The sequence below is a fragment of the Girardinichthys multiradiatus genome, chromosome X (assembly GCF_021462225.1).
Source record: "Girardinichthys multiradiatus isolate DD_20200921_A chromosome X, DD_fGirMul_XY1, whole genome shotgun sequence".
Classification (NCBI taxonomy): Eukaryota; Metazoa; Chordata; class Actinopteri; order Cyprinodontiformes; family Goodeidae; genus Girardinichthys; species Girardinichthys multiradiatus.
The window spans coordinates 10,261,425-10,289,101 of NC_061817.1; the positions used below are offsets into that span (position 1 = coordinate 10,261,425).

Below are 27,677 nucleotides of genomic sequence, written 5' to 3' on the forward strand. Positions count from 1 at the left end.
AAATGATCGATGATACCATATGCCTGGTTCCAACTCATGTAAATCCATTGCCACCGTCTCATTGTATTCTGAGGCTAAGGGCAAACCAACTGCAGGCCTGGGCTTGGTCCTGCTGTATCTCTGACATATCTCACAGTCTTGAATAATCTTCTGTAAAATGACTGAACAGTCTTTGTCAGTATTTACAGAGCTGTGAATGAGCTTCTGCAGACGATCTGCAGAGGCGTGGCCAAACTGCTTGTGCAGCTTCAGGATAACTTTTTGCTTCTCTTTTATAGACATCCCTGCTGTGACGACAAGGGCTTCACTTTCATTGCTACTCGTTTTTATAGTTTCATCTCTAATGTCCACACAATAGTGTCCTAAACTAGTGAACTCAAGATAAATATTTTGTTTGAACATGACATCTTTGTCATTCTCCATATCTAAAACAGTTCCAGCTCTCTTTTAGAGACATTTTGCTCTGTGACGGGCAACTGCTCTGTCTGAATTTCCCTGGTGGTCTTTGCTCCGTAAATAAAATGGCATCTTGTGTCTCGCTGCCATTGCTTGGTGCGCTGGTTTTTCCTCCGAAAATCCGCTTTAATCCAGACTTCATAGACGCAAAAGTCAAATCTGTGCATGCTGTGAGAGCAAGCTGCCTATTCTTCTCCTGGAGACAAGCCGTGTCCAGGAGTTTAAACATCAGCACAGCGTCAGGCAGGGTCATATTGTACTTCTTCATACGGTTGTATCGTTGTTCAAAGTCTATTATGTAGTCCACCATTGACATTGTGTTGTCTTTGGATATCGAGGAGTATGCTTCATAAGCGCAGTTTTTTTCTTCTCTTGGGAATACCTCGTCTAATTTAGTAAGCAAGGTTTCCATACTGTTATCTTTGTTCAGATCTTCCATGGATATTTCCAAAGCAGTCTCTCTGGCTCTCCCTTCGAGCCCCAGCGCCACTGCTAATGCCTGTTTTTTCGGATCCAAGTCCGTAGCAAGCTTCCAAATACTAACTTCATTTTTCCAGCACTCATATGGCCTGGTCAAACTTCGGCGGTACTCTGTAATTGGTAACCATCCTCTGCTACCATGCAAATTCATAAACACCACGTTTATAATTTAGCCAGGTTTATTTTGACCAACCTGCCGTCTCCCAGCTCAACCATAAAAACCAACCTCAAACTCCATCAGACTCTCTCAATAACACCTTCCCTCCCAGAAGAGGTTAACACCGACCTCCACCTTCTTGGTGAATCTCCAATTTTCCTACCGAAATCATTATCCTAATAATTTTCTAAGGCGAACCAAATGTATAAATATTGGTAATTAATGTGTATCACTTAATTAATACCCCCCTAAGAACACCAGCTAGGACAAACCCATTGTTCTGGGTGGAATTATTAGATATTTCACGATTTTCATTGTTTCAATTAGCTGCCTTGTATTCATTATATTTATTCTTGCATTTTTTCTTTTTTCAGCAAACCTGCCACACCACCTGACCACCTCAATACTAATCTATAAAGTTATACCGTTAGGCTAAATTAAGAATGCTGTTCTACTCATTTGACTATAGATTAATTATTATTACCTTACACTGTGTTTTATTTCCACAGATTACAGATCTGGAGACCAAAGTGGATGCCTTGAAGAGCCCTTCACCATCCTAATCTGCTGCTAAGTCCTACCTCCTGTCTGTGACCAGAAGAGGAGGTGCTCAGCCTTCATTCAGACCAGGACCATATGAAATTCTAATTACCCATTTGCTGCACGGACAGAGTGTAAAAGAACTAAAATGGCTGTTGTAAAAGATAGACTGAGGAGGAAGTGACCCCTCATCCTATCCCAGAATGCACCACCTGTAATAACTGGTATCCTCCTTTTTTGTGTCTTCCTGTCAACCAGCTTGGCAATCAACAAAAATCACAATCACTTGACTTGTACCCTGTCTGTGAATGATCGGTTTTTTTCCCCACTCCTCATCAACAGTATCTTACCAGGTTCTAATTATTATTCAACTGACTTCATGAAAATAAAAGCGCTTTTAATACCCAGGCTCGTCACAAAGTGCTTTATAGACAGTGGGCATGAATGTGGAACAAAACAGAACAAAGGACAAATGATTCTTGCTTTTTGAAATCAGTGAACCACGTTTTGCTTCTTTTTTTTTCCTCTGGAGTTTTGTTGAGGGATCCTTATGAAGAGGACAAGTTTTTCTTCTGTTCTTTGGCGTCGATCAATTGACTCAACAACTACTGAGACGAACATTCTGATAAACTGGCCAATGACCAGACAAGGAAACATTACACAATGTTTATATGGAAAAAGCCAACTGACCGCTGGAAGTTAAGTAATAAAAACAATGAAAAAAATGAAAAACACATTTCTCATCAAACCTGTGAAACTGCAGAGAGCCTACAGCTATCTGTCTACGATAAGGTTTGAACTGCGGAGGCACGATGGTGTATATACTCTCTATACATTTATTTAAAAGCCTTTAAAGGCAGTTCAGTGGATCTGGTAGATGAGAATAAGTTAGTGCCATGAGGGAACGACGACCCCTCGCTGTTAGGGGAAGGCTTCAGTATTCCTGTTTCATCTCTTCTATCAACATTAGTGGCAAACAGGGTGTCAACAGTCTATTCTGTGCGGGTAGAGCTTCTTCTGGCGTGTGTTGTTGGTGTCTGCAGTATCTGTGGGCTTACAGGCACACCAACCTTCAGCTCTTCATTCATTTATGTAATACGTTTTGAGCCGCTGCAGGGGCTGGTTGTTATCAGGTTTCAGGAAATTACTCTTCAAGCCGAGTAGAGTGGCATTCTGAGAGTGTCTTATGTGGCGCAGAGTTGGGGATTTATGCTAAGCAGGGAACATTCAGTTTACTCCCACATTCAGAGCTAAGTTATTCAAAGAGAAATACTGGAAAAATCTTCTACTTACAGTGTTAACACCCTTGTTATTACGATTACCCTTTGACAGATCTTTCAAACGCTTTTCCACATATAATGTGAGACATGTTCTGTTTAATTCAACCAAAAACAAACACATTTTTTAAGGGAAGAAATGTAAAAAATTAAAAGCTGCAACCACCTGGTTTCATAAATGTGTACAACTTTAAACTAAAACTTTGTTGAAACGCCTTTTTTATTGAGTTTCAGTCCTCCTGGGTTCACACCTGCCATCAGTTCTACTTAGTCTAATTCACCTGACATAAAGTTCTGCTGTCCTAGCAGGATTGTCCTGACATTTGCTCATTTACGCTATAGCGAGTTCACTGAGAAGGTTCCAAGAAAAACCTCATGGCATTACCCATGGCACAGTGAAGGGAGTGACTTATTACTGGAGGAAATATGGGACAACAGGGACATTACAAAAACTAGACATTTCTCCATAAATGATAAAAGGATGAGACTCAAACTGGTCCTTTGCTAAAAGCAACACAGGAGGAGCTCCAGGAGTTTCCGACAGCCACAGTTGTGATCTAAATGTGACAACTGTCTCCTGTATTCCCCATATGTCTGGGCGAAGGAGTAGGATTTCTGAAGAAAACATCTAAACCAGGCTAAAATCGCCCCCAACAATGAATAAACTGGACCCATGTTTTACATCAGACCCAACGTTTTATCACCTATGTAAAATTGTAGAGCCACTAAAAATGTAACTGAGAATGACCCACATCCGTTCTGTAGACATGTACTAAAATCAACTGATCTGTAATACAGAATTAGTTTTTAAAAAATCAACAAATTTATTGGATAATATTCTGTTCTGTTTTTACTGGCTTCTGCAAAGCTGGTTTAATCTATAAAACTATATGCTGATTCTTACAAGAAAAAAGAAAATGTCAGAGTTCTGGTTAGGAAACCTGTGGCTAATCCATAGTTCTATCCATAGAACCTCTGTCTTCAATTGATCTTATGACAAAAGCCCATGCAAGCAAAGTGAAGCACTAATCTATTTTTCTATATTTAGTATTACATAAGTGCGACATGTTAATTAGATACTTGGTGTAACTATTAAACATGTTTAAATAAACCATTATCCAAATAGTATTAAATACTAGTAACCTAAATGCTGCCAGTTGTCTAGTTTGAAATGATGGTGCTAATTTTCCCAGCCAACATTTACATATGGGGCCCATATGCCTAGAAAATCTGTTGAATGATAGGGGGTTGTCCATGGGTCACAAGATGACCCCAGGTTTATTACCTACACAGTTTTGATGTGGCACAACACAATTGGTCTTAAATGTGGTTACATGAACAGACCTGATTTCCTTAAAACTTATTTGAGACCCAGCTAAGACCTACATGGCTTTGCCAATTCAGATTGTGTTTAGTTAACCTAATTGAGTTCCATATAAGAAGCTTATTGTGAGCCCACATACTTCCCATCCAACCTGAGCAAAATCAATGTGGCTCCCACATGCATGTGATTTGGGGTTTTGGTGTAGTGCACCATCTAGGGTTATAAGCTGTCAATATCTTACCTGCAGTACATTATTATCTTAGCACCTGTACTTTAATGAAAGAGACATTTTTTTCAAGCTAATGGCTAGCCAAAGTTGGCACAAGAGCAAAGCAAATGTCTACTATCATAAAACAACTTCAATCTCAAAGATGTCATAGCTGTTCATGGAGAAGCTATTTTAGCATTCTTGCTAATACAAGTGAATTTTGTTGTATTTTAAACAGAATGTGTTAAACACATCTGGTCCAACAAGCTGTAATACCAAAATATAACAGACACCTAGGACTATCCATTTTTTAAAGCTTTTCACATTACATTCGTACAGACACAAACTAACTTGATCTTTGTTACAAATAACTGTAGTCGTCTATGTAAATTACCATATATTGTATGTATTACAGGTAAGATAACCACTGCTGATACCCCCTCAGTTAAACCCACTTGGAAAATCTAAACTATCCCTTTTGAAAACATGAGTTTTTATTTTAGATTTCTGGTAACAGTGTTAAAAATGCCAACTGTATCAAAATGTTTAAATGGAGTTTAATTTACTGTAACAGACCCTTGGTAACACGCTTTTTCATTTGAATGTTGGAACTTCTAGTGTCAAAACAGTTTGAAATTGTAACCCCAAAAATTAGCATCCAAAATTGTGGATTGATTTACAGAACATGTAATGGCTCATAATCCTGAGTACAGAATATTTCAGTTCTGTAAACTTTATATTTCAGCATGCCATATTGATTTCCTGCATGTAACTGTGCTTCGCTAGTAGGTTGCTACAAGACAAACATGCTAGTAGCGAATGATTTCATGCTAATTTAAACCCCTGTAAGGGTAACAAGTACAAACTGCAGCTGTTACAAAGAAATGGCATCTAACACTTTACTTGATATTCACATTTAGTTTGGTTTCTGTTCTTTGTCGTTACCTAGTAAAACCTTATTTTGTGAATGGGCATCTAAAAATTATTTTAAAGCCGTATTTGATTTAGTAATTTTCCTTATCCACCAGCTGGTAAGACGTTTCTTAACCTAACAGGATATGGTAGTTTAATTTCTGGTTTACATTAGTGTTGGGACACTCTGACAAGAAAAATAATTTTCTGTACTTGTGAGCAAACTATTATTAGCTTAAAATTAGATGGTCCCTTGAGCCAGTGATAACTACGTAAAAGAGGGAAATATAGTCAAATGACTGCTAGGGGCTCTCTGGTGGTGTATCAAACTTAATCTCGTTGTTGAAAAAATAACATCTTTGTTCTGGTAAATATAAAAAGATGCAAGCAGTTTCACCTTCTGAAAGTCAGTTTTTAATTGGCCATGTCACATTACTGTTACAGTACAGTCTATTTGTTTTTACAATAATATCTTTAGCTGATTAGATGTTACTGGTACCCACTGGGGATTAATAGTTTTTTTATGGAAGGTCAAAACGGTGCTTTCGGACAATGTAGAAGCATTCAATCAAGTTGCTGTTGTGGCTAAGAGCAGCAGGTTGTTTGTTTTTAATTTCTTTAAAGCCATAAATATGCTTGCTGGCAAGCTCTGGTTAGAACACATTGCTGTTAGTAGTGAGACATTTCATTGGGCCCATTTTGTTTCAGTCGTAAATCAATTTATCTGTAGTTTTTTATGTTTTATATCCATAAAAATCTTCAAAAAAATCATACAGTTGTCAATTAAGGTATTCTCCCTTCTAAAATCATACAATACAAATGTCAAAAACACATATTTACAGCTAGGTATTTGCTTTGAAGATCCTTATAGTAGAGAAGGTTTGATTGTAATCTTCATGTGTGTTCAGAGACTTTTGGTTACGTGTTTAAGCAAAGAACAGTTAGAAGCGGGATGATGACCTTCATATCTTTGTTTGAATACCTTTCTGTTGTTGTTAATGAGAGACTACACACTTGCTGTATACGGCAAACACAGTTGGGATTTTGTTACTATTTACACCAAGTATTTGTTAAGAAGACTGCAGTATGTTTAAATATTAGTTGTATTGGATGGGAACAAATGTGTTTGAGAGACATTTGTTTTTAATAGAATGAAAATCAGCCATAAGCAACTCATTTGAGTCCTGTTATGGTATGTCTTTAGTATTTTTATTACAGTTTCATCTCTATTTTGAAATCATGTGAGCTGTAAAATAGCCGTTGTATCACCAAAATCGTGGTCACTTTGGGTTTAATGTCTAAACAGAGAAAGTGATCAGTTTGCCTTTTAATTATGTATTAGTTAACATGCTGCTTTTGCCTCTATGAAGCCTTTACATGTGTTTTAACTAAAGCTGTCAGCCATTACCTGCCATTGTCTGCCCATTGCTCATGTCTGCATTGAAAACAATAAACTGAATAAAATGAAGCTGTTACCTGTTTGCAGTTTAATTCAGGCTAAAAAAATTTCATATAAACGTTCGAACAAAAACGTATAACATTATCTGAATATTTCTATTTAAAACTAAAAAGCTATAATTATTCCATAATTTATTTTAATTTTATCTTTTACATATTTATTGTTATTTTGGGACGAAGACTTGAGCAAAAAATATACAATAAATACATGTTTAACTAACTGGCTGATTTCAGGTAACTGTGCTTATGACACAGACTATTATCCAGTTTTGGTGTTTTGCTCCTTATAGAGTATAGATGTTTTACTTTTATTTCCCGTAGAAAGTACAACGGGATCAGTACTTTTGTGTGTTCTCTCAAGCCCCCAGTCGGTCGTGGGAGATGGCTGTTTACACTGAGCCTGGTTCTGGTTCTGCCGGAGGTTTCTTCCTGTTAAAGGCGAGCTTTCCTCTCAACAACATGTGTGCTCAGTATGAGGGATTGCTGCAAAGTCAATGCAAGCGTCTGTCCACTGTCTCTACATGTTCAACCAGGAGGAGTGAATGCTGCAAGTCACTGACTCGATGCAATCTGATAGGTTTCCTTAGAAAAACTTTTTAACCAATTTAAAAAATAAACGGAATTTGACTTGTTTGACACTGAATTTGACACTGTTTGAGAATTAGGATTAATTGGAATGTATTTTCCTGGACTTGAAATCTGTAGGATTGAATGTGTTGTGAATTGAATTATAAATAAACTGAATTGAAGTGAAATAGAGTAACACAGGGATAACAGGCTGGCCTAAGCTGGGTAATTAGTTGGGCTATCTGCTCAGGTAGCCTGTCTGCAGTCGAACATGCCAGTTTTTTCTCTCCAGATAAAGACCAACAATTCAATATGTGCCCATCTCATTTGGATGTTGCTCCTTTAGTTTCCACACAATATGTTTCACATCCAGAAGTGTTTCTAAACAACCAACTGTATTTCTTGTCAATTATGGATGGGTGTTGGAGCCTTCTTTTAACAAGCTGACTGGGAGTGTGCAGCAGCAGGTGTGGAAGGGGGTTATTGGTTCTGAAATCTTAGCTTTCTAAAACTTTGGTAAACCTGGTAAAGGTAACCTCCCATAACTATAACCGACAAACTACTATCTAAGAGATCCTCGATCGTTTTGAGAACCGGTCATATTTTGGAATGCTGTGGTTTTAGGGTTTTGTTGTATCCCTGGATACTTTAGATACCTGCTGCATCTATGTGTATCTTTACATGTGTATCTTTTGAGCTGGGTGTCAGCTAAATTTCAAATGACAAAATTACCATGGTCCATTTGTGGACCTTCATGCAGCCTGTTTTGAGTAGTTAACAGGGTCTAGTGGTTTAACGTAAAGTAACAGAAAAGACATCAAGAACTCAGATAGAAAAGCATAAATTACCGTTATGGAGAACATTCATTTCCTATTGTTTGGATTTTTATACTTCAACAAGACAACAGAATAAACACAATACTTTTGGGAGCAGTTTTGACATGTGTATTGGATAGGTTATTATAACTGTTTCCCTTTAGTCATGCTATCAGTTCAAGGAGCTGCATGCAGTCAACTGTTTGAAAGAAATGCACCTTTACAACTGTATTTTTAAAACTAGTCTTACCTTGTTAAGAGCGATAGGTGGTGCTCCTTTAGTTTCCATACCACGACCGTCTGTTTTTCACCACTGGAAATATTTTCAAACAGCTGAATTTGACTTTCTGTAAGTGAGAAAAAAGTTATGGTACTTTCTTTCAGTCTGGCAGCTGGCGCTGTTTTGCATTAACACTAAATTTGGATGTTTTTGGGAAGGAGAACAATTACTACTGTTGCTGCTTTACAGTTTTTTTCAACCTGAATTTTAACTGGTAAAATGTTTGGGAGCCAGTTGTCATTTACAAAGATGACCTGACCTTCTACTCCGAGCCCCTCCCGGATGGCCGAGCTCCTCACCCTATCTCTAAGGGAGTGCCCGGCCACCCTACGGAGGAAGCTCATTTCAGCTGCTTGTATCTTGTTCTTTCGGTCATGACCCAAAGTTCATGGCCATAGGTGAGGGTAGGAACGTAGACCGACCGGTAAATCATATATATAAAAATAATCTTCACTGAGAGCAAAGTGCACCAGAGTCAAATCCCTTTTTTGTGTGCATAAACTTGGCAATAAAGTTGATTCTGAAACAACCAGTAGACATATATGGCCAAAATAAATGTTACATTGTATTTATACACCATGGAAACAGAAAGTCATAGATTACTTATTAGAAGCTCCCACTGACTCTGAATAACTCCCAAATATTTTGAAATAATAAAATGCGTTAAATTGAAAGGGAATGTTAATAGATTGGTTACAAATCTGTTACTTCCCAACATGGAGATTTTCCTTCATATACTTAAAGTTGGATTTTCTTCATTTTTCTAAGTGAAATCATGTTACTACAATAAAAAATTAATTTATTTAGGCTATTCACACGTCTACTTTTAAATGGAGCCAATGCTTTGTTTACTATACCTGGGATTATTACGCATTTATTACGCGGACAAAATAACACAAAACTACATGCTTTCTTTTTATACACATTTATTAATTTTGGTGCAGAAAATAAATACAAAAACAATTTTTTTGAAACATCTGACAAGGTAACAAATACCTGCTTTAGTCAAGTTTTATGTGTCAGAAAAAGCCTGTTTATCTGCTCCAGCTACAGCTTGGAACATCTCTGGATCTCATATTAAAGCAAACTAAACGGAGCTCTTCCACACAGATCCACGGATCAAGTATTTACCCATTTGAACATCGTTAAAAACATTCTGGCCAGAGACTGACAGAGACTGACCGTATGTAACATTGTTTTTCTCCTAACCTTCAAATTTAAAACCAAAAAAATAAATAAATATTTAAAAGACAGGTTTCTGAGATTTCGAGCCTCCAACTGTTGCAGACTAATGGCAGAAGACAACATAAAACACGTGGAAGCGCTGGACTGATGGCACAACGAGTTATGTGGATTACTATTGACAAACGTTGCACAGGTGCTCGGCCATTAAATCTGGTTTCCAGTCAGTGCTGGAGAAATTTTCAGTTAATTCCAGTTTAATAACAAAAATCATAATAATTGACACAATGTAAGAATCAAACACTATGGCAACTACAGGTATATGACCAGCTAGAAACTAAACAATCGACTTTAAAAAATGGTTTTAAAAAAAGACATCTGAATTCAAAGATACTCGGCATCGATTAATTAGTTTGAACCAGCATATTCAACGGGTTTCAAAAAGCAACCAGGACATCAACATATGCAGCAAAGCCATGAAGGCTTGTTTGACCTAAACCCTGCAGAAGGCACGGGCTCTCTTCTCTAATTGGTCAAATCAGAAGCAGACATTCGTTGCAAGTATTTACAAACACAACTTTCACCTTAGTTTTCAGAGTGGGGAAAAATTAGATACAAAGAAAAGAAAAAAAATGCAGTGTGCATTGTATGTAAAGTGGGAGAGCCAGATAGTAGTCCATAATATCCAGCTACAACTGATCTGTGTTTGATCAAGTAAGTTTGCATAAAGCACTCACACCACTTTCCTTTTCATATTCTTTCAAATTACAACCACAAGCTTCAATGTTAGCAAAGTTCTAACAGAATAAATATGAAAAATGTATTTTCTATTTGTATTCAGCCTGCGTGTGCTTTCAGAGATTGTTGCTTTGATTGCGGAACAAAAGGGGCATGGCCCACACATTGTAGCATACATCCGCTCTCTCTGCACCCAAGGACTTGTTTGCTGCTGCCATCGTTAATTTGCTTCATATCACATATGCACTCGTTCCACAATCCCTTCTTACCCTTACGCCCCATACTTGGTATGGGTTTGTGACCATCTTCTGATGTAGATCGGAGATGTAATTAATATTCAACCCCTCATTCCAAGTCCAGGTCTTTCTGATAGGAAACAAAAAATACATGAAGATCATGGATTGAAAGGTGGAGAGGGGCAACAGAGACTACGTGTGTATAATTTGGAAAGTTGTCAAGAAGAAAGACACTGTTTAAAAAACTGCCCTAAGTAGTCCTGTTTGCCCCAAACCAAGTATGAAAGAAGGAGCTCTGGTCAGCTGACAAATATTGAACTTTGCCTACATGCAGAAAGCTACATGAGGTGGAAAACTAACTCTGCACATTACCCTGAACAAACCATCCAGAGTGAAACATAGCAGTGAAAGCATCTTGCACAAGGAAAGAAAATATCGACTCAAAGGGCGGCTGAATACAAATGTAGGCCACACTTTTCAGCTTTATTCACAAAGTTGAAAAATGTGTAGAATTTTTTTCTTTACACTTGACAATTATGGGTTATCTTGTTGGTTTATCGAATAGAATCCCAATAAAATACACTGATGTTTGTGGCTGTAACATGACAAAATGTGAAGAATTCAAGGGGTGTAAATAGTTTTTCAAGGAACACCAGATATGTATCAAAAGTCCGAGAAGGCGATATGCATTTGTGTATGTAACTAGGGTGGTTTTACTATAATTGTTGGGCATGAGAAGAGCTGATACTGAACATGTTAGACTTAAAAAAACATCTGAAAGAAAGACTTATAATGTTAATGTTAGAATTAGGCTGTGCAGAACTATGAGCTAGGATAGGGTTCGGCAACCTGCGGCTCTTCAGCCTCCTTGTATTGGCTCCTTTGGCTCTGACAAAATGTATTAATTACATTTTTATCTATATATTATTTTATTTGGTGCACGGTATTCTTAGAGTTTGAGGTGATACTCAAACACTGAATTTAAAAAAAGTTTCCCAATTAAAAGATGCGTCAGCTCCACATGGTTAGCTTACCCCCGCAGTAAGCTAACCATGAAGACAAGCTTACCTGTGTGTTTGATATCTGGCGAGAAATTAGCACAGTTATCAACAGTTATCAATGTAACATTGAAAGACATTTTCAAAACAAGCATTTGCTAAAAAGTAGCTAAATGAAGCTGGAGGAAAGAGAGCGATTTCAGGACTACTGTGGAAAGATGAGGAGCAAACATACTTTCAAGAAGTGGACATCTCTAGACTATTGCTAGCTTTGAGGCAGCTCATGAGATCGTAAGGAGGTGGAAGTCGATCACAGACAATACGTGAAAATATCAGAGCATCTATTCTCCGAATTCAAAAACAAACAGAAAATCATTACAAAAATTTAAGCGATGCCTCCCTCTGCAGAGAGCTTCAAGGACACGACCATTAAAATGGCAACAAACATTGGCTGTAAGCAAAATGACAACATCAGCTCAAGCATGTTCAGCTGCCTGTGATGAGTCAAGTGATGCAACCCATAGAGCAGACAACACTGCTATGCAGAGGTGAACTCCGATGGGCCGCAGGAAGAACTGATTGAACTCATAATGTTAAAGGGCCAAACCCGAGGACAGGACATTGTGAGGCTGTTTTTGGTTGTCTAAAAGCCAAAGGAATAAACATCAGTCCCCTGGTGTAAGAGTCTACTGATGGTGAAACAAAGAAGGGCTTTGTGAATACCTGGAAAGTCGCTGGATCGAGAGATGATGACCTTTCACTGTATCTTGCACCAAGCAGCACTGTGTGCTCAAACATCCCCCCCTGAATGCATGGAAGTGATGACCCTCGTTATTAGAAAAATATTTGCAGGTTAAACCGCAGACGGTTTTGTTCATTGTTAGATAAAGTCGAGAGCTCATATTTAGATCTCCTGCTGAGCTTGGTGGCTGCCATTGAAGACATGCTGAAACGCTTCGCTGTTTGCCTGGAACGTGAAAACCTTGGAAAGCAAAAAAAAAAAAAAAAACGATTCAAACCTTTTAAAAGTTTATGAGCTGCGTTATCTTTTGCGGCTCTTTGGTGGCAGAGGGGGCTAAATGGCTCTTTTGATAATAAAGGTTGCCGACCCCTGAGTTATGAGATGTATCATGTGTTAATGACCCCTCATATTTATCAAGACAACGATGGGTTTTGTTTTTTATCCCAGTATGAACTTTAACAGGACTTCAAACCAACCAGTGGAGAAACCTCTGTTAGTGTAAGAGGAAAATGAAACGTAACATATTAAAGGATCGTTCCCACAGGGATATAAGAGTGACAGACTGCTCAGTCATCCACACCGATGTTGCGGAACAGATAGGACATGGACTCTCCGTTGTGGATCCGGCGGATCGCCTCTGATAGAATCATGCTGATGTCTACCGTTTTGATCTTTGGGCACTGGAGCTTCTGCAGCTCGTGGGGAATCGTGTTAGTCACCACCACCTGAGAGGGAGCAATGTAAGAGGATAACTATGAAGGAGAATGTTACAGCAAACCCAACAGATCAGTCCGCTGCAGGAAGTAATTCAAGTTAAAAACTCTGACCTCATCGATAGAAGACTCCTCTATAAACCTCGGGGCATCTGAGGAGAGCAGGCCGTGCGTAGCCATGACATAAATCTTGTAGGCCCCCCTTTCCTTCAACGTATCTGCTGCTGCCACAAAGCTATCGACATCGTCAATGATGTCATCCTGCAGAACAAGTATGTCAACACAACTTGCTCCAAAATTAAATCAGGTCAAAGTCTGGCCCAAATGGCTTTGGGAAAGCTCACCACTATGATGGCGATGCGTCCCCCTACATCTCCTACCACAGTGATTGGAGGTTTTTCTTTCGGGATCAGCACTGCAGATTCAAATCAACAATTCCAGTAAGTAACGATGGGTTAAATAATGGAGATGTTATGATTAGAATTAGTGCTTTACATGGGATCTCCATGCTCGGGTGAATGGCTCCAGTGGTCTTGACTGTGGGCGGGGAATGTCGTCCGTCTACCTGGTCTGACTCGGCATCCTGAGCTTCTCCGTGGATTACAGCTATGCCGAGACGAAGCCGTTCAGCAAACGATTGAGCCCTGAACACCAAGCAGAGAACAAACCAGTCACCGGCTACTTAACAAGTCAGGTTCTTCTGTTTACATGAGTTAATAGGAAGAAATACAACAGAAAATACATACCTTCTACAAACTTGCAAAGGCACTTATGCCACTTTAACCTTCTCATAATCCCTCACATTAAAACTACAAACAATGTCGTCTATAAAGTTAACATGATAAATCAATACGGTGTAGTTCACAACTGAACTGAAGAGGAAGGAAAAATTATTTAGGCCTTGGAAGTTCAAGAAATGGCCGTCTACCTAAACTGACAGGCTGAGCAAGAAGACTGTTAATCAGTAGAGCAACCAAGAGACCCATGGTGACTCTGGAGGAGCTGCAGGGAACTCAGGTGGAGGAATCTATTGACAAAACAAATATTAGTTATGCACTCCACAAAACTGGCCTTTATGAACAAGAGGTAAGAACGTCATTATTAAAAGGAAGTCAAATAAAGGTCTGTTTGCAGTTTGCCACAAGTCACGTAGGAGGAAGTTCAAACATGCGGAAAAAGATGCTGTGGTCAGAAAAAACCAACACTTTACTTTTTGGTCAACATGCAAAACACAGTCACCCTGAATACATTATCCCCATGACAGAGCATTGTAGTGACAGCATCATGCTGTGGGATGGATACCTTTATTCAGCAGGGACAGGGAAGCTGGTCAGCTCTGATGGGGAGATAGACTTAAGACTGGGGTGGAGGTTCACCCTCCAGCAGGACAACCACCCTAAACATATAATGAAGTGGTTAAGATAAAAGGAATAGTCCGGTCAACGTCCAGACCTATCGCCAACTGGGCAACTATTGACATCACTTGAGAATTGATCCTTTTAGCCTCTTTCAATATGGATTACTTCGTCATTTTCCTTCCACTTCACAATTATGCACTGCTTTGCGTTAGTCTGTGACATGAAATCCCAGCAATATCCACTAAAGCTGTAATGTGACAAAATGTGAAAACGTTTAAGAGACATTGCAATATTTGTCTGTGAAGTCACCTCATAATAAAAACAAACAAAGCTTTACTCTAACCAGCAACACTGATGAAGGAGACCTTACCTTTTTGCAGAAGCTGGAGATTTCGCAACAATTACAGCATTTCTGTAGTCGGGGATCTAAGGGTTTACGTGTAAAATAGGATCGTAGTTAGGTTTGTCACATTCACAACAGAGTGAGCATCATAACAGGTTCCTTGTTCTTGTCTATATGAAGGACAGGCTAGAATCATTACGTTGCTCCTCATAACAGTATTTAGCTGAGCAACCAACTACACAAGATCTTTACTCAGTGGTTTGTTTCCAACATGGAATCTGTTATGTGATAAATAAACAAATAACTAAACAGTGTTTAAGTCTTTCTGCTTTGGATTCACATGAAACAGACCACACATGAATGATCTATCCAGCTACTAGCAAAAAGTCAATATTTCCATCTATACAACAAGGTTTTACTGAAAACGTTGTTTCTGACTGAGCTTCTGAAAGAGAGCATGAATGCGTGGTGCCTGAATTCATTAATTGGCCTAACATTTATTGCAGTGAGAGCAGTTCTTAACAATACTCATACCGAGTACATTGATTTAGTGATGATGATCCATTTAAAATACAGCGATGTGACAAAGTGTTCACCTCTTTACAGATTTCTTCAGTTTTTGCCACACTTAAATGTTTCATATCAAACTTATTTTAGCACAGGCTAAAGATAACCTGAGTAAACATAAGAAGCAGTTTTCAAATGACTTCATTCATTAAAGGAAAAAGCTATCCAGATCTCCCTGAGAGTTTGTTATAAGTGGCATTATCATGGGATCTGCTGGCTTCAGCAAGTCAAATTTCAGACCTTTTTGGACCTTTTTAATGCTACCTTGAATGAAATTTAATGCCCCCCAAAAAAACTGTAAATATAGGGGATGGTTGGGGGATCCTGCTGTATTACAATCAAGCATATCATGTGTGTCACACAATGAGACACATTCATGTTTAGTTTTCATCTATTTATGAATACAATAGTTGAACAAGGGAGCAATTTTATCACTTTATGCTCAATAAAATGATAAAATTGCTCCCTTGTTCAATTGTTGTATAAACAAAAGTAAAATTCCATTACTGTTTCTTCCGTACTGGTACTTAGTTTTGTGGTCCCTGCTCCTGAGCAGGTAAGATTGGGGCTGAGTCGGGACTACATGTGATGTGAACAGACAGCTGTTCACTGATTGGTCGTGGGATCAGGAGGAACGAGAAGGTTTTCACTAAGGTAGTGCAGGGACAATTAATAAAACTCAAAAGCAACTATAATAATATAAAGGACCACATTTGCCGGAGCGGGTCAAATCAAAATATAATTTCACTATTTACATATCATAACCCGTGCCTGAAGGCTGAAAGAAAAGAAAAAAGGACACCATGAACACTTTCTGAAAACACGCAGGTAGGGGGCGCTGTATTTAATAACATCGTAAACCAGCTGTTCACACTCGCAAACATTTCCCCCAAAACACACAAAACAACACCACCATGAAACACTGAGCTTGGTTTGGAGATGTATTGAATGTCCTTAAGAGAACCAGCATCTGCAGGAGGAGGGAGCAGGCAGAGAGCAGCTGCCCCTAATCAGGCTGCCTGCATCGGGTCAAACGGGAGGAACCCGGTGAACCCCTGGAGCATGAATATCCAAGATAAAAACTTAATCATAAAACCCAGCACAGCGCACCGGTGGCTGGAGGCGGATCTTCAGCTGTCAGTGGGTCAGTGAAAACATAACTGGTGCCGTTCCAAGTAGAGCGGAACCGAGTGGAGCGGAGCAGCACTGCCTGAAACGAGCCAGGGGAAAGGGGGCGTATGTGGCTCTTGGCAGCGGCTTTCTACAGCCTTAACCCCCGTAGTGCAGAGCTTAAAGGGTTTTTTGCACAGAATGCACCTGGCCTCATATGGGTCGGAAGCAGAAGTGAGCCAGTGGTGAAAACAAACGTCGTCCAGCCAACTGGTGATAAATTTGCACTTACCCATAATAGACGCAAAAAAGCTCGCTAGCAAGGGTATATTAGCAACTAGTTACCTGTAGCCTCAACAGCCTCGAGTCACAGAATGCAATAAAGATGTCTGCACATCAAGCTTTTGTTTGACACCGTGAGAAGAAACTACGTATACGAGAGTATACAGGATTTAAATAGTCCGGTCACGACAAAATTTAAGACCTGAGATTAACGAATTTAAGGCCAATTTAGATTTTCTTCCCTGAATGTGAGACATTTTAAGGCCTTAATTTTAGATACATGAATTTCAGACTTTTTAAGGATGCGTGGACACCCTGAATGAGTCTTGATGCCACTCACAAACTTCTTTTTTGAAGTGTGATTGGGCTTAATTGTCCTGCAGGATCTGGCAGAGAGCAAATATCACGATTCGATTAATTATGGCGGGTCATCCAGGTGTTGGAGAAGCAAACAGCCACAAACCATCACACCACCACCACGTTTGACCCTCAGTTAGGTGGTCTGTTTTTGAAATGCTGTTAGTTTTATGCCAAGTGAAACAGGATCCAAACTATCCACAGAGTTCTTCTGTCTCATCAGGTCACAATAGTTTTTGAAGGTCTTGGGGATCATCAAGATGGTTTTTGAGTAACTGTGAGACAGACCATCATGTTCCGCTTGGTCAGCAGTGCTTTTGGTCTTGGAACTCTCCAGGGAGGCAATTTTGCCCAGTCTCTCTTTCTTATTGTTAAATCATGAACTCTGACCTTAACTGAGGCAAGTGAGGCCTGCAGAGCTTCAGATGTTTCTCTGGGTGGTTTTGTGAGCTCCTGGTTGAATCGTCGATGCACTCTTGGAGTCAATTTGGTTGACTGGCCAATGACTTTGTTTTTTTTTTACTGTTTGTCTTTTTCTTCATTTTTTTAGATGATGTGTTGCTTTTTTAGATCTTTCAGCCTCAGAGAGGTTCCATTTAAATATCTGCAGGTCACATTTGACGTTTGAGCTCTGCTCTAATGGAGTTTAATCACAGTTCATTTATGATTGAACAAGGAGGGCAATTACTTTTTCACATACGACCAGGACGCTCTGGATAGCTTTTCTCCCTTAATGATTGAAATCATCACTTGAAAACAGCTTTTTGTATTTACTCAGGCTATGTTTACAAAATAATGACATTTGTTCGATGATCTGAAACATTTAAGTGGGACAAAGAAGCAAAAACAGAAGAAATTTGTAAGGAATACATTTTTCACAGCACTGTTCATGGTGCAGCTTTGTTTGTTTTTTACCTCCTCCTGAATGTACTGAAGCAGAAACGGAGACGCCCTCAGGTTATCCACTGGAATGTTGAAGAAGCCCTGAATCTCCTTCTGATGGAGGTCCATGGTGATCAGGTGGGTGAGGCCTACACAAAAACACAAGTTCACGTAAGTTACTCAAAGGATTTACTTAATGTGTTACTGACTAAACAACCAGTGCGTGAGGGTCCGATCCTCTCCTACTTACCAGCTTTACACACCATGGAGGCGATGAGCTTGGAGACGATGGAGCCTCTCTTCCTCATCTTGCACTGCTTGCTGTAGGGGAAGTAGGGGAGGACCCCAGTGATGCTGCGCGCACATGATGTCCTGCAAGCGTACACCATGATCAGCATCTCCATGATGGTGGTGTTGACATCCCTGATACAGACACACCATAAAGGAAACAATATTTACTCCACATAACGTGACTGGATGGGAAGTGTGTCTTTTTAACAGTACAGAGCCATGCAGAAATATTTATACTGGTTGAATTTTTTTTTTTTTTTACATTTTGTCATGTTAAAACCATAAACATGAATGTGTTTTATTGGGACTTCATGCTACAGACCTACACAAAGTAGTGGATTATTTAAACAATCTAAAGATTGTTAGAAGACTGAAATGTGTGGCACATTTACACCGCTTGAGTCAAAACTTTGAAAAACCATCTTTGCTGCATTTAGAGCCTCAAGTCTTTTATGATGCATCTCTACCAGACATGCACTGACTGACATTTTACCTCAAGCAGCTCCAGTCTCACACCTTTTCAGCCTCTAACAGCTTTTCTTTGGTATCCAGCTCTGACCAGTGTTCCCAGTCCCCACAGTATGATGCCGCCACCACCACGTTTCCCGCTCGGTATGGTGTGTTCAGGCTGATTGGCAGGGTTAGTTTTCTGCCACTCTGTTTTTTTGTAAGCAAGTCAAAATGTTCAACTTTCGTCACATCCGACCAGAGCACCTTTTTCCAATCAACGATGGATTTCTTCTATGAAGTCCAGATCGGTGAGGGCATAGTTCTGTCACAAGTTGTCCAACCTGAGCTGTGAATCACTGCTGCTCCTCTAGAGTTACAATGGAACCATTTCCTGGCATGATTAAAAATTTCAGTAACTGAGTAATCTATCGAATAATTCCTCCATTATTACCATTACCCCTAACCTGTGCTCAGGTCAAAGTTGGAATTTATTGAACTTTAACCACAGACCAGTAAAACAGACGCTCACGCAGCCAACAGAAACATGTTATCTATTAAACTGCTCCAGACTGAGGAGAAAGCAGCTGGTCAAGCTGCTATCAGAGGGTCTCATTATCATTTTCATCAGACCACGTTAGGTTCTATGGTTGGTTTTAGCACAAGAAAAGAATGCAGCTCTTCAGATAAAACCTAGTTTTTACTGGTTATTTAGAAAACGCTGACCTCTGTTCAACTGAACTCTGCTGTGGACGAACAGAGCGCAGCGTCATCAGCGAATGTTGTTTTTGCCTTTTCAGAAACACGTCTGTCTGGCTAAGCTAACCCAGTTTAATGTAGAGCACCGGTGCATCTCCAGTCCTCTAGACCCAGTGTCCTGCAAGTATTAGAAGCGTCCTTGGTCCAACACACCTGAATTGTACGGCTCATAACCAGGCCTGTGCAGAGCTTCACTGCATACTGAGGGGGTAATTCACCCATTTGATTCAGATGTGTTGGACCACGGTCACTTCTAACGCCTGGAGGACACTGGCCATTTTAAAATGGAATCATTCAAAGAACGTTGCAGCTCTAATTTGCAGATGTTCCGTCCTCTTTCCTGATTTCAGACAATGGACTGAACAGAACTCTGGAGGATGGTCAAACCTTGGGATAATGTTGTCTAAACAAACCCTCCCTTAATCGTCTTGACCACTTTCTCTCTGGCCCGTCTGCCATTTCCTTGGCCTTCATGATGCCGTTTGCTCACTAATGTTCAACAGCTGAACTCATACGTTGATTCAATTATAGAAATTGAGAAAGTCTGCAGTGACAAAATGTGAAAAAACCTTATGAGTTATGAATGCTTTCTGAGGCAGCGTATGCATTCTGGTTCTTACTTTGACACTGTCTGGATGACGAAGACATCCTTGCCTCGCACAGACTCTTGGATCTGTACCCGCGTTTCTAAGGAAACAAAAAAAGCACAAATACAGTCAGCTGCACAAATACACCCTGGTATCTCATAACAAAGCCTGTGAAGCTTGTCCTCCTACCCCACTGCTGTGTACAACAGCACATACCTGCATTCCAAAACTCAAAACGCCCACAATAAAAGGGATTAGAAACAGAATATGTTCCGAAGGACGGCCGAATCTCCAGCAAAACTAAACGAATAACAGATCCGACAGTGTGAACTGGGAGCTGCAGTTGTAAACTGTGCTACGTTAAATCAACATGCAATTTTATACAAGTCTGTTAGCTGCAATGACTGCATTTCCCTAAACATGGAGTTTTACAGAAACAGATTCTGGACTTTAACCTCCCCATATCTGCTCCAATTAATCAATTTCTGATTGGTCCAACTTGCATCAGCATGGCTAGACAAAGCTTTTAGAAGCAACAACACAGTTTGCACAATAATCGGTATCTGGCGAGTCGATAAGTTATCCTGAGCGGCCTGTCCAACCAGAGTGTTGGTTAAAACAAACAGCTACAACAGCGATTAAATAGTCACGTAAAAAAAGAACTTGTGTTGTAAAGGAGAAACACTTAAATTACTTTAGTGTTCACTTTTTAAGTTTGACTTCACTACAGAAATCTGCTGCTACAAACCACAGGACGATCAATCAGATAGATCATACATTCATTTAACAGAGGTCTCACAATGTTAGATAATGAAGCTGAAGGAAAAGGAACAAAATGAAAGGTATGTTCCTGAGGATGAGCAGAACAGCGATGCAATGGAGTATAGATGATCTTTCCGCTGCAGCAGACCGTTGGTGGATTCTAATCCTTTATTATCTAATTTCATAGCTGCTGTGTGGACCTCAAACTCAACATCTACAGAAAAAAACCCACAGATCAATCTCCCCACCACATCTATTTTAAGACAGCTTGTGTTGACATATCAAAAAAGCCGGGCTGTGTTATCTTGTACATCTTTAACACTGTAATACCACTACTGTTATAGTGAACATGTTACATATTTCTAAACGGACATTATTCAATGCTTCTAAATATCTTTCCTGGTAAACACAGCGTATGAACCTCAGGTGAGGGGTTGGTGTGAGGCACTGGTCGCGTTTCGTTCATCATCTAAGGTTTCTTTGTCCATAAATGTCGATAGAAGGGAGTTAGCATTGACTCTAATGACACATCTTGACAAGCATGAGAAGGTATTTCCTGTTTGTCATCAACTTACCTCTGTTTGCTTCCTGGTACACCTGCACCTTTCCCAGCTCCACCCCTAATCGCCTTGGAAGAGAGGGAAAGAAAACGGAACTGTTGTTGGACGCTAGAGAGCAAGAGAATAGATTTTTGGTACCTTGCAAAATATTTTTTCACATTTCGTCACCTTATGCTGACAGATTTCTAAATTATTACAACACATGTTTTAAGTTGAACATGCTGCATTCAAGTTCCATCATGAAACGTAGCACCCAGTAGTAATAAATATGTGGCCCAATGGCTTTATATAGTCAGAGGTTGCAGCACGTGTCCTTAAAGCAGTCTTTTATTTACGCGTAAAATGGCCTCAAAGGTGCAATTTATCTAATAACCAGATGTGTGGTAAAACAACTGGCAAGAACAGCAGTTCATATTGTGCTGGGTTTACTTCTCTATTGGGTTTACATTTGGACATTTTTAAAGTCTGTCCCGGTCTTGGTTAAAAATTACAGGTCAATACGTCAGTGTCAAACTTAACCGTCCAAGACAAACACTGTAGAGAAGCTCAACAACTGGGGCTGTTTAGATCTGCCGCTATCATGACACTGGGGAGATCACAGGTGAAGTGTGTTAAATACAGCTTTAAAAAGGCATTCAGGGCAGACTTGGGCCACATTCAGAGGGGATGTGGGATACTTGTGAAAACACTTGTAAAAATCCTAGTTTCACAAACAGCAAAGATCCTCATGTTTTAAATCCTAAAACATTTTAATGGATCAATTATGAATAAATCAGAAGTGGGATTTCCATAGGTTTTCAAATTTATTAAGTTAATGAACACAAAAGTAGGCTTTTAAGTAACGCCCGCTAAAACAGGAATCACCTCCTCATATGGATGATGCTGTACTGTCTGTCATGGGACCATCTTGAAGGCTTTCACTCTACGGCTGTAGACAGAAAATCTGTAGTTTTCTAACTGGCGAGGTTGTCAAAACAACTGATTCATTTCAGTGGACTAACTGAATCGAATCACTTAATTAACTGATTGATTCCTTTCTCAGGTCAGTTGAGGTCAGCGTGAGCGTGCCGCTGTGCGGGTTAAGGTGAGTTTAGTGCACGAATGAAATGCATGAACTGAACGAACCTTCTGAACAAATCAAAATTGTTTATTATTTACATAAATGACATCTGTAAAGTTTCTAAAATACTTAAATTTGTTTTGTTTGCAGATGATACTAATATCTTTTGTACAGGTGATAATTTGGATCAGCTTATGGCTGAAATCAACTTAGAGTTATGTCAACTTAAGATATGGTTTGATATTAACAAATTATCATTAAATTTGGATAAAACCAAGTTTATGTTGTTTGGAAACTGCGGAAGAAGAACAGATGTTCAGATCCTAATAGATAATATAGCAGTAGAGAGAGTTAAGGAAATTAAGTTTTTGGGAGTAATGATAGACAATAAGATTTGCTGGAGACCTCATATAAAATACATTCAAACAAAAATATCCAGAAGTATTGCTGTTCTCAGCAAAGCTAAATATTTTCTAAATCATGATGTTCTTCATATTATGTATTGTTCTCTTATATTACCTTACTTGAGCTATTGTGTGGAAATATGGGGCAACACCTATAAAACCTCACTGCAACCGTTATGCACATTACAAAAAAAGGGCCATCAGAATGGTTCATAAGGCAGGATTTCACAACCATACTAACATACTATTTATAGAGTCCTGCCTCCTCAAACTCCCAGATCTGGCAGAATTTCAAACAGCTCAGCTGATGTATAAAGCTAGAAATAAACAACGACCAGAAAATATTCAAAAGCTGTTCACTGATAGAGTGGGGGGTTATGACTACAGGGAAAATCTCAATTTCAGAACCTTGAGGGTTCGAACCACCATGAAGAGAATGTGCATTTCAGTCAGTGGTGTGAAGGTCTGGAATAAACTCCAAAAAGAGCTGAAGCAATGTCCAAGCATGAGTCTGTTTAAAAAAAAGACTAAAACTGATGTTTTTCAACATGTACTGGGATGAGGAGATGAGGTGAATGGTATCTCATCTGAGCACGGTATGTATGTGTGTGTGTGTGTGTGTGCGTGTCTGTGTTTCTGCTGTGTGTTTGCATGGGGTGCATGGGGGTGCTGGGCCCTCTTCTCTGCTTCTGGTCCTCTGTGGTTGCAGCCTGACGCTGCAGTTGTTGCAGCCTGGCTTCTCTCGCTGCTCCTCGCTCTGTGCCTCGTGGTGGTGGGGGGCAGGTCGGGGTTCAGGGGACTCTTGTGGACGGCTTGGTAGTTCAGGGGGGTCCTGGGGATCTTGTCCGCCTCTTTGCGCTGTGGGGTGGGGGGTTGGGATTGGTGGGGGGAGCTGGGGATGGTGGAGCTGTGGTGTTGGATTGTGGCTCTGATGATTTGGGGGGGGTCTCTAAGTGCCGATATACAAGAATGTGAATGTGGATCTAGGCCTAATGTGTGGTGTGTTTCTGTGTGTGTAGGTATGCATGTGTGCAGTTACATGTACATATGTGGAGGTACATGTTTGTCTGTATGTGTATATATGTGTGTGTGTATGTGTATATATGTGTGTGTATGTATGTATGTGTATATGTATTTATATGTATATATATAAATAATTGTGTATATATATTTATTTATTAGTTTTTGGTTTGTGAATTCTGGATCAAAAACATAGATGTTAATTAGGAAGGTTACTCAAAGTTAATTTAAGTGCAATTAGAGGGAGAAGGGGTATGAAAAATAAGTTTTACTTCTTCATACCCCTTTCCAGACAATTTATATTAATTAATAATCAATGTCAGATCTCAGGTTAAATATACTGACAAGTTTGCTTGTTGGAAAATGTTTATTTTACTGGTTTCTATTTGTGTTTAAGTTAATTTAATTTATTTGGAACTGGAAATTTTATTTAATTTAATGTTTACCAAACACTTGTTTGTATGGTATTTGGATATTTGTTTGTTTGTTATAAGCATTTCTGAAATTGATTTATTTATTTACTGTTGTTTGTCATTGTCTGAAATCATTGTCTGAAATAAATAAATAAATATAAAATATAATATTTTAATGAACTGATTCAACCTAAAGACCTTTTTTTGAACATATTCTTGATTTCAAACATGAAAATGTAAACTATCATGTGCTACAGGCCTGAACACATTAGAAAATGAAGAATTTTTACAATGATACCAACAACTGAATACAGAGAGCAGAGCACTGTTGACCTGCTGGCATTAAGGGCTTAAAGTTTCAGTCAGTGCTCTGAAACATCTAAACTCTGTCATTTTATGGTCTCTTTGCTTGCTTTACAAAAGGACTTGGACCTTCTGTGTCATGGATCAAAACAGACAGGCTCCCGAGGAACCCATCTAGTGTGTTTACAGTAAAATAACTAATGCTGCATCGTGAGTGGAGTATGTCAGCAAACCCTCCAATACTCACTCAGCGATCCTCTTGCCGAGCTCGCGATTCGAGGGGTGCGAGTTGGCGGTGAAGATCACCAAGCCGCCCTTGGTGTGGTTCATGTCTCTGGGGTCTCGGCCGCTGCTCTCGCCACACTCAGGCAGTGGATCCCTGGGCACCCACGCTGCACTGAGACCTTCCTGCAGTGGAGACAGAAGAGCGGTGACTTCCTTTCATTCACATTTACATGACAACTTGTACAACACCAACGCGAGAGAAACAGGAAACACAGATTGGATGAGTGCATCGCGTTTGCAGAACTGGAGCGATAACTCCCCATCTCTGCATGTTTTAAATCCAAAGACTGGCAGCTAAAATGTCCATATGCAATCAGCTTGTAAAAACCTGTGGCACTCTTAACGTTAAATAGTGGCCCAAATGTCCATTACTTTACAATTCAGAGGAAATTGGGATGATTTCAGAAAATTTGTTTAAAACACTGAAAATGGCATTAAATTCAGCACAAATTGTTTCTTTTATTCTACCCTGAACCTTTGATTCCAGGAAACCCGAAACACTTAAACTCCCCCGAGCGTCTTATCACTTCTCAGTAAGCTACTGCTCCCAGCAGGGTTTATGACAAAGGTGGAAAAATCTCCCCTCGTAAAACCCAGGAAAAACCTGATGTTAAGTCTGCAGATAATCTGAACCGTAAAAACAGAGATGAATGAAAAATAAAGCGGAATAAATTCATCCTATCAGACATGTGGAGCTCCCTCTGTCCATAAAAGCAGGATTTCCACATCAGGATCCTTTTCCAGGAACTACAGCTAGTTTTCTGGGACTTATTACCCCTCTGTGTTTTCCCTGCGGTTATCAGGGTATAAATAAATTACCAGGATAGAAACTCACCCTATACTAACTTTACTTTTAACAAACACACTTGGATGAAGCTAATTTCTGTCTGTTTAAATCCATCTGTGACAGAAAAGGCAAAAACTAGTTGGTCCAAGGCCATATTTAAGGACTTTAAATGGTTTATGTTCTGGGACAGAGACAAACAAACAAGCAAACATGGAGGCACTGGTTGGATGTGTGGTTCAGACATGACCCTTAGGCTTCATTTAATAAATATCTGTGTACTTTGAAGTGATTGTAATTCTGTTTCACACTGTCAATGCTGCCCCCAGATCGGGGTCCCCACAAAACCATTTTGAAATGTATGGATATGTAGGTTTTGTAAATCTAGACATTATTCTAGGTTATAGTTTTCCTCTTTTTCTATTTGAACTTTTTACAAAGGCTGTAACTGTCAAGAGGCACCCTTATACCTAAAACAGATACAGCGATACACATTCTGCAGGATGTTTGTAAGAGTCAAGAATGTAGAAATATAGGAAATATTACTAATACTACTACTAGAAATAATACAACTTATACCACTGAAGGTGCAGGACAACTGATTAAAGCTAATAGCGTCAGCTTGTGATAATAGTTTAAACATATTTTCAACACATTCGAACAAAATGATGGTGAATTTACACACAGTAACGGGTGTTACTATCTGTGGGTGTCGGGCTGTAGTTTGTGCTCCAAATCTTGTGACTGCTGATTAAGCTACAGGCTTTTCCATCCCCTCAAATTAGAAAAGAAACAGCTTTTCATCCACTACTTTAGGTTGCACTTCCCCTTTGATTTTAGAAACATATCCAGAATATCATTCCTTATCCATTTTCTTTAAATTATTATTGAAAATCGACACTTATTGTTGAAGTTTTATTCTCTAAAACAAGTTTGACGTTCAACTCTAATTTATTTATTTTTTAAGTACATCTATTCCAAAACTCAGTTTGATTTGATACGTGACCACATGCTTTTACTAGCCTGTAATGTGTTGCTGTTTAGCTTTTAAAACATGCACACTCATTGGAAGCTTTATTTCCTCCTTCAGATCAGTTTGTTTTTACATAATTATTCTTACGAAAGGTTTGCTAACTATTGACAATAATGATACTTTATTATAGTCTATAGGCGCAAACAAGCCTAATAGCTGTAATAAATACTAAATACAACGAGAGAGCAGCAAAACGGCCAGGCTACAATCAGAAACCATGTGCAGCCAAACGGACAACGTCAGCAACTGATCGAGCAACTAATACCTTCAATCAACACATGCAGGGGGGCTTTGATGCTGTTTACAGCAGACACTAATGTTGATAATAGATAATATGAGCATGTTACGGCGGTGGGGAATCTTAATACAATAGTAATATGAACAGTCACGACGTTAGCTTTACTCTGTTATGCTAACTGAACAACACGAACCATCTATTTAACTCATTCTAACAGAATAACAGATTTAATGTAGAAACTGTTCCAAAATCCAACTGAGAAGACAACCTCATACAAGGAATTTGAGTTGTTAAACCAAACTAGCAACAGGAAAAACGCTCGCGTTTAGCGTCATAGGATAACGACTAGCCAACATCAAGGCATGAGTACTAACGCGAGATCTGGCTAAAAATAATCCTATCGGAGCAAAGCTCTCGGAGCTGAGAGATGATTTTTTTATGCGTCTGAGAGCGGGTCTGTCTTTGGGGCTAGCGAGAAATATCGAGTAAAGGGAAGGGGGAAAAACAGAAAGCAAAGCAGAACTCCTCACCAGCTTGTGAATAAGATCCGGTTACAACCTGCAACCAAGCCGTATTTGAATAAAGCTACAAGCCTGCGGGGGCTTTTCAACCTGTTCGTACTCCGACCGTCTGACTTCCTGACGTTCGGTTTCTTTACTGACGTAGTCGCTGGCCAATCAAAACATGACGTAGCTAGAGGAGCGTGAAGACGCCTCGTTGGATTCGTTGTACAGTAGAAACGATACGTT

At 39.5% G+C, this 27,677-nt stretch overlaps 2 protein-coding genes across 2 annotated transcripts in view; one reads left to right on the plus strand and one right to left on the minus strand.

The window, feature by feature from the left end:
• LOC124862690 (neurabin-2-like) overlaps nt 1-6,822 on the plus strand; it is a 53,656-nt gene extending 46,834 nt beyond the window's left edge. The window contains exon 15 of the mRNA XM_047356752.1: nt 1,603-6,822. Within this exon, the coding sequence (XP_047212708.1) occupies nt 1,603-1,656 (54 nt within the window). The 3' untranslated portion in view covers nt 1,657-6,822. The remainder of the gene's footprint in view (nt 1-1,602) is intronic.
• A 2,561-nt stretch (nt 6,823-9,383) lies between these two features.
• Nucleotides 9,384-27,583, minus strand: LOC124862978 (phosphoribosyl pyrophosphate synthase-associated protein 2). Its single transcript, XM_047357198.1, has 11 exons — nt 27,459-27,583; nt 24,836-24,996; nt 21,404-21,456; nt 20,100-20,166; nt 18,233-18,405; nt 18,016-18,131; nt 14,812-14,867; nt 13,579-13,727; nt 13,428-13,498; nt 13,198-13,344; nt 9,384-13,095 (listed from the first exon to the last, which is right to left on the minus strand). The coding sequence occupies exons 2-11, from the start codon at nt 24,916-24,918 to the stop codon at nt 12,937-12,939; spliced, it is 1,074 nt and encodes a 357-aa protein (XP_047213154.1). The 5' UTR covers nt 24,919-24,996; nt 27,459-27,583; the 3' UTR covers nt 9,384-12,936.
• Nucleotides 27,584-27,677: the final 94 nt, after the last annotated feature.

Bases quoted from the DNA above. Each gene is read 5' to 3' on its own strand.
- LOC124862978 (XM_047357198.1), bottom strand. From the start codon at position 24,918: ATGAACCACACCAAGGGCGGCTTGGTGATCTTCACCGCCAACTCGCAC. The intron at 20,167-21,403 runs GTAAGTTGATGA...TTGTTTCCTTAG, and splicing joins GTACCAGGAAGCAAACAGAG to AAACGCGGGTACAGATCCAA. The intron at 13,345-13,427 runs GTGAGCTTTCCC...CTTGTTCTGCAG, and splicing joins GACGCATCGCCATCATAGTG to GATGACATCATTGACGATGT.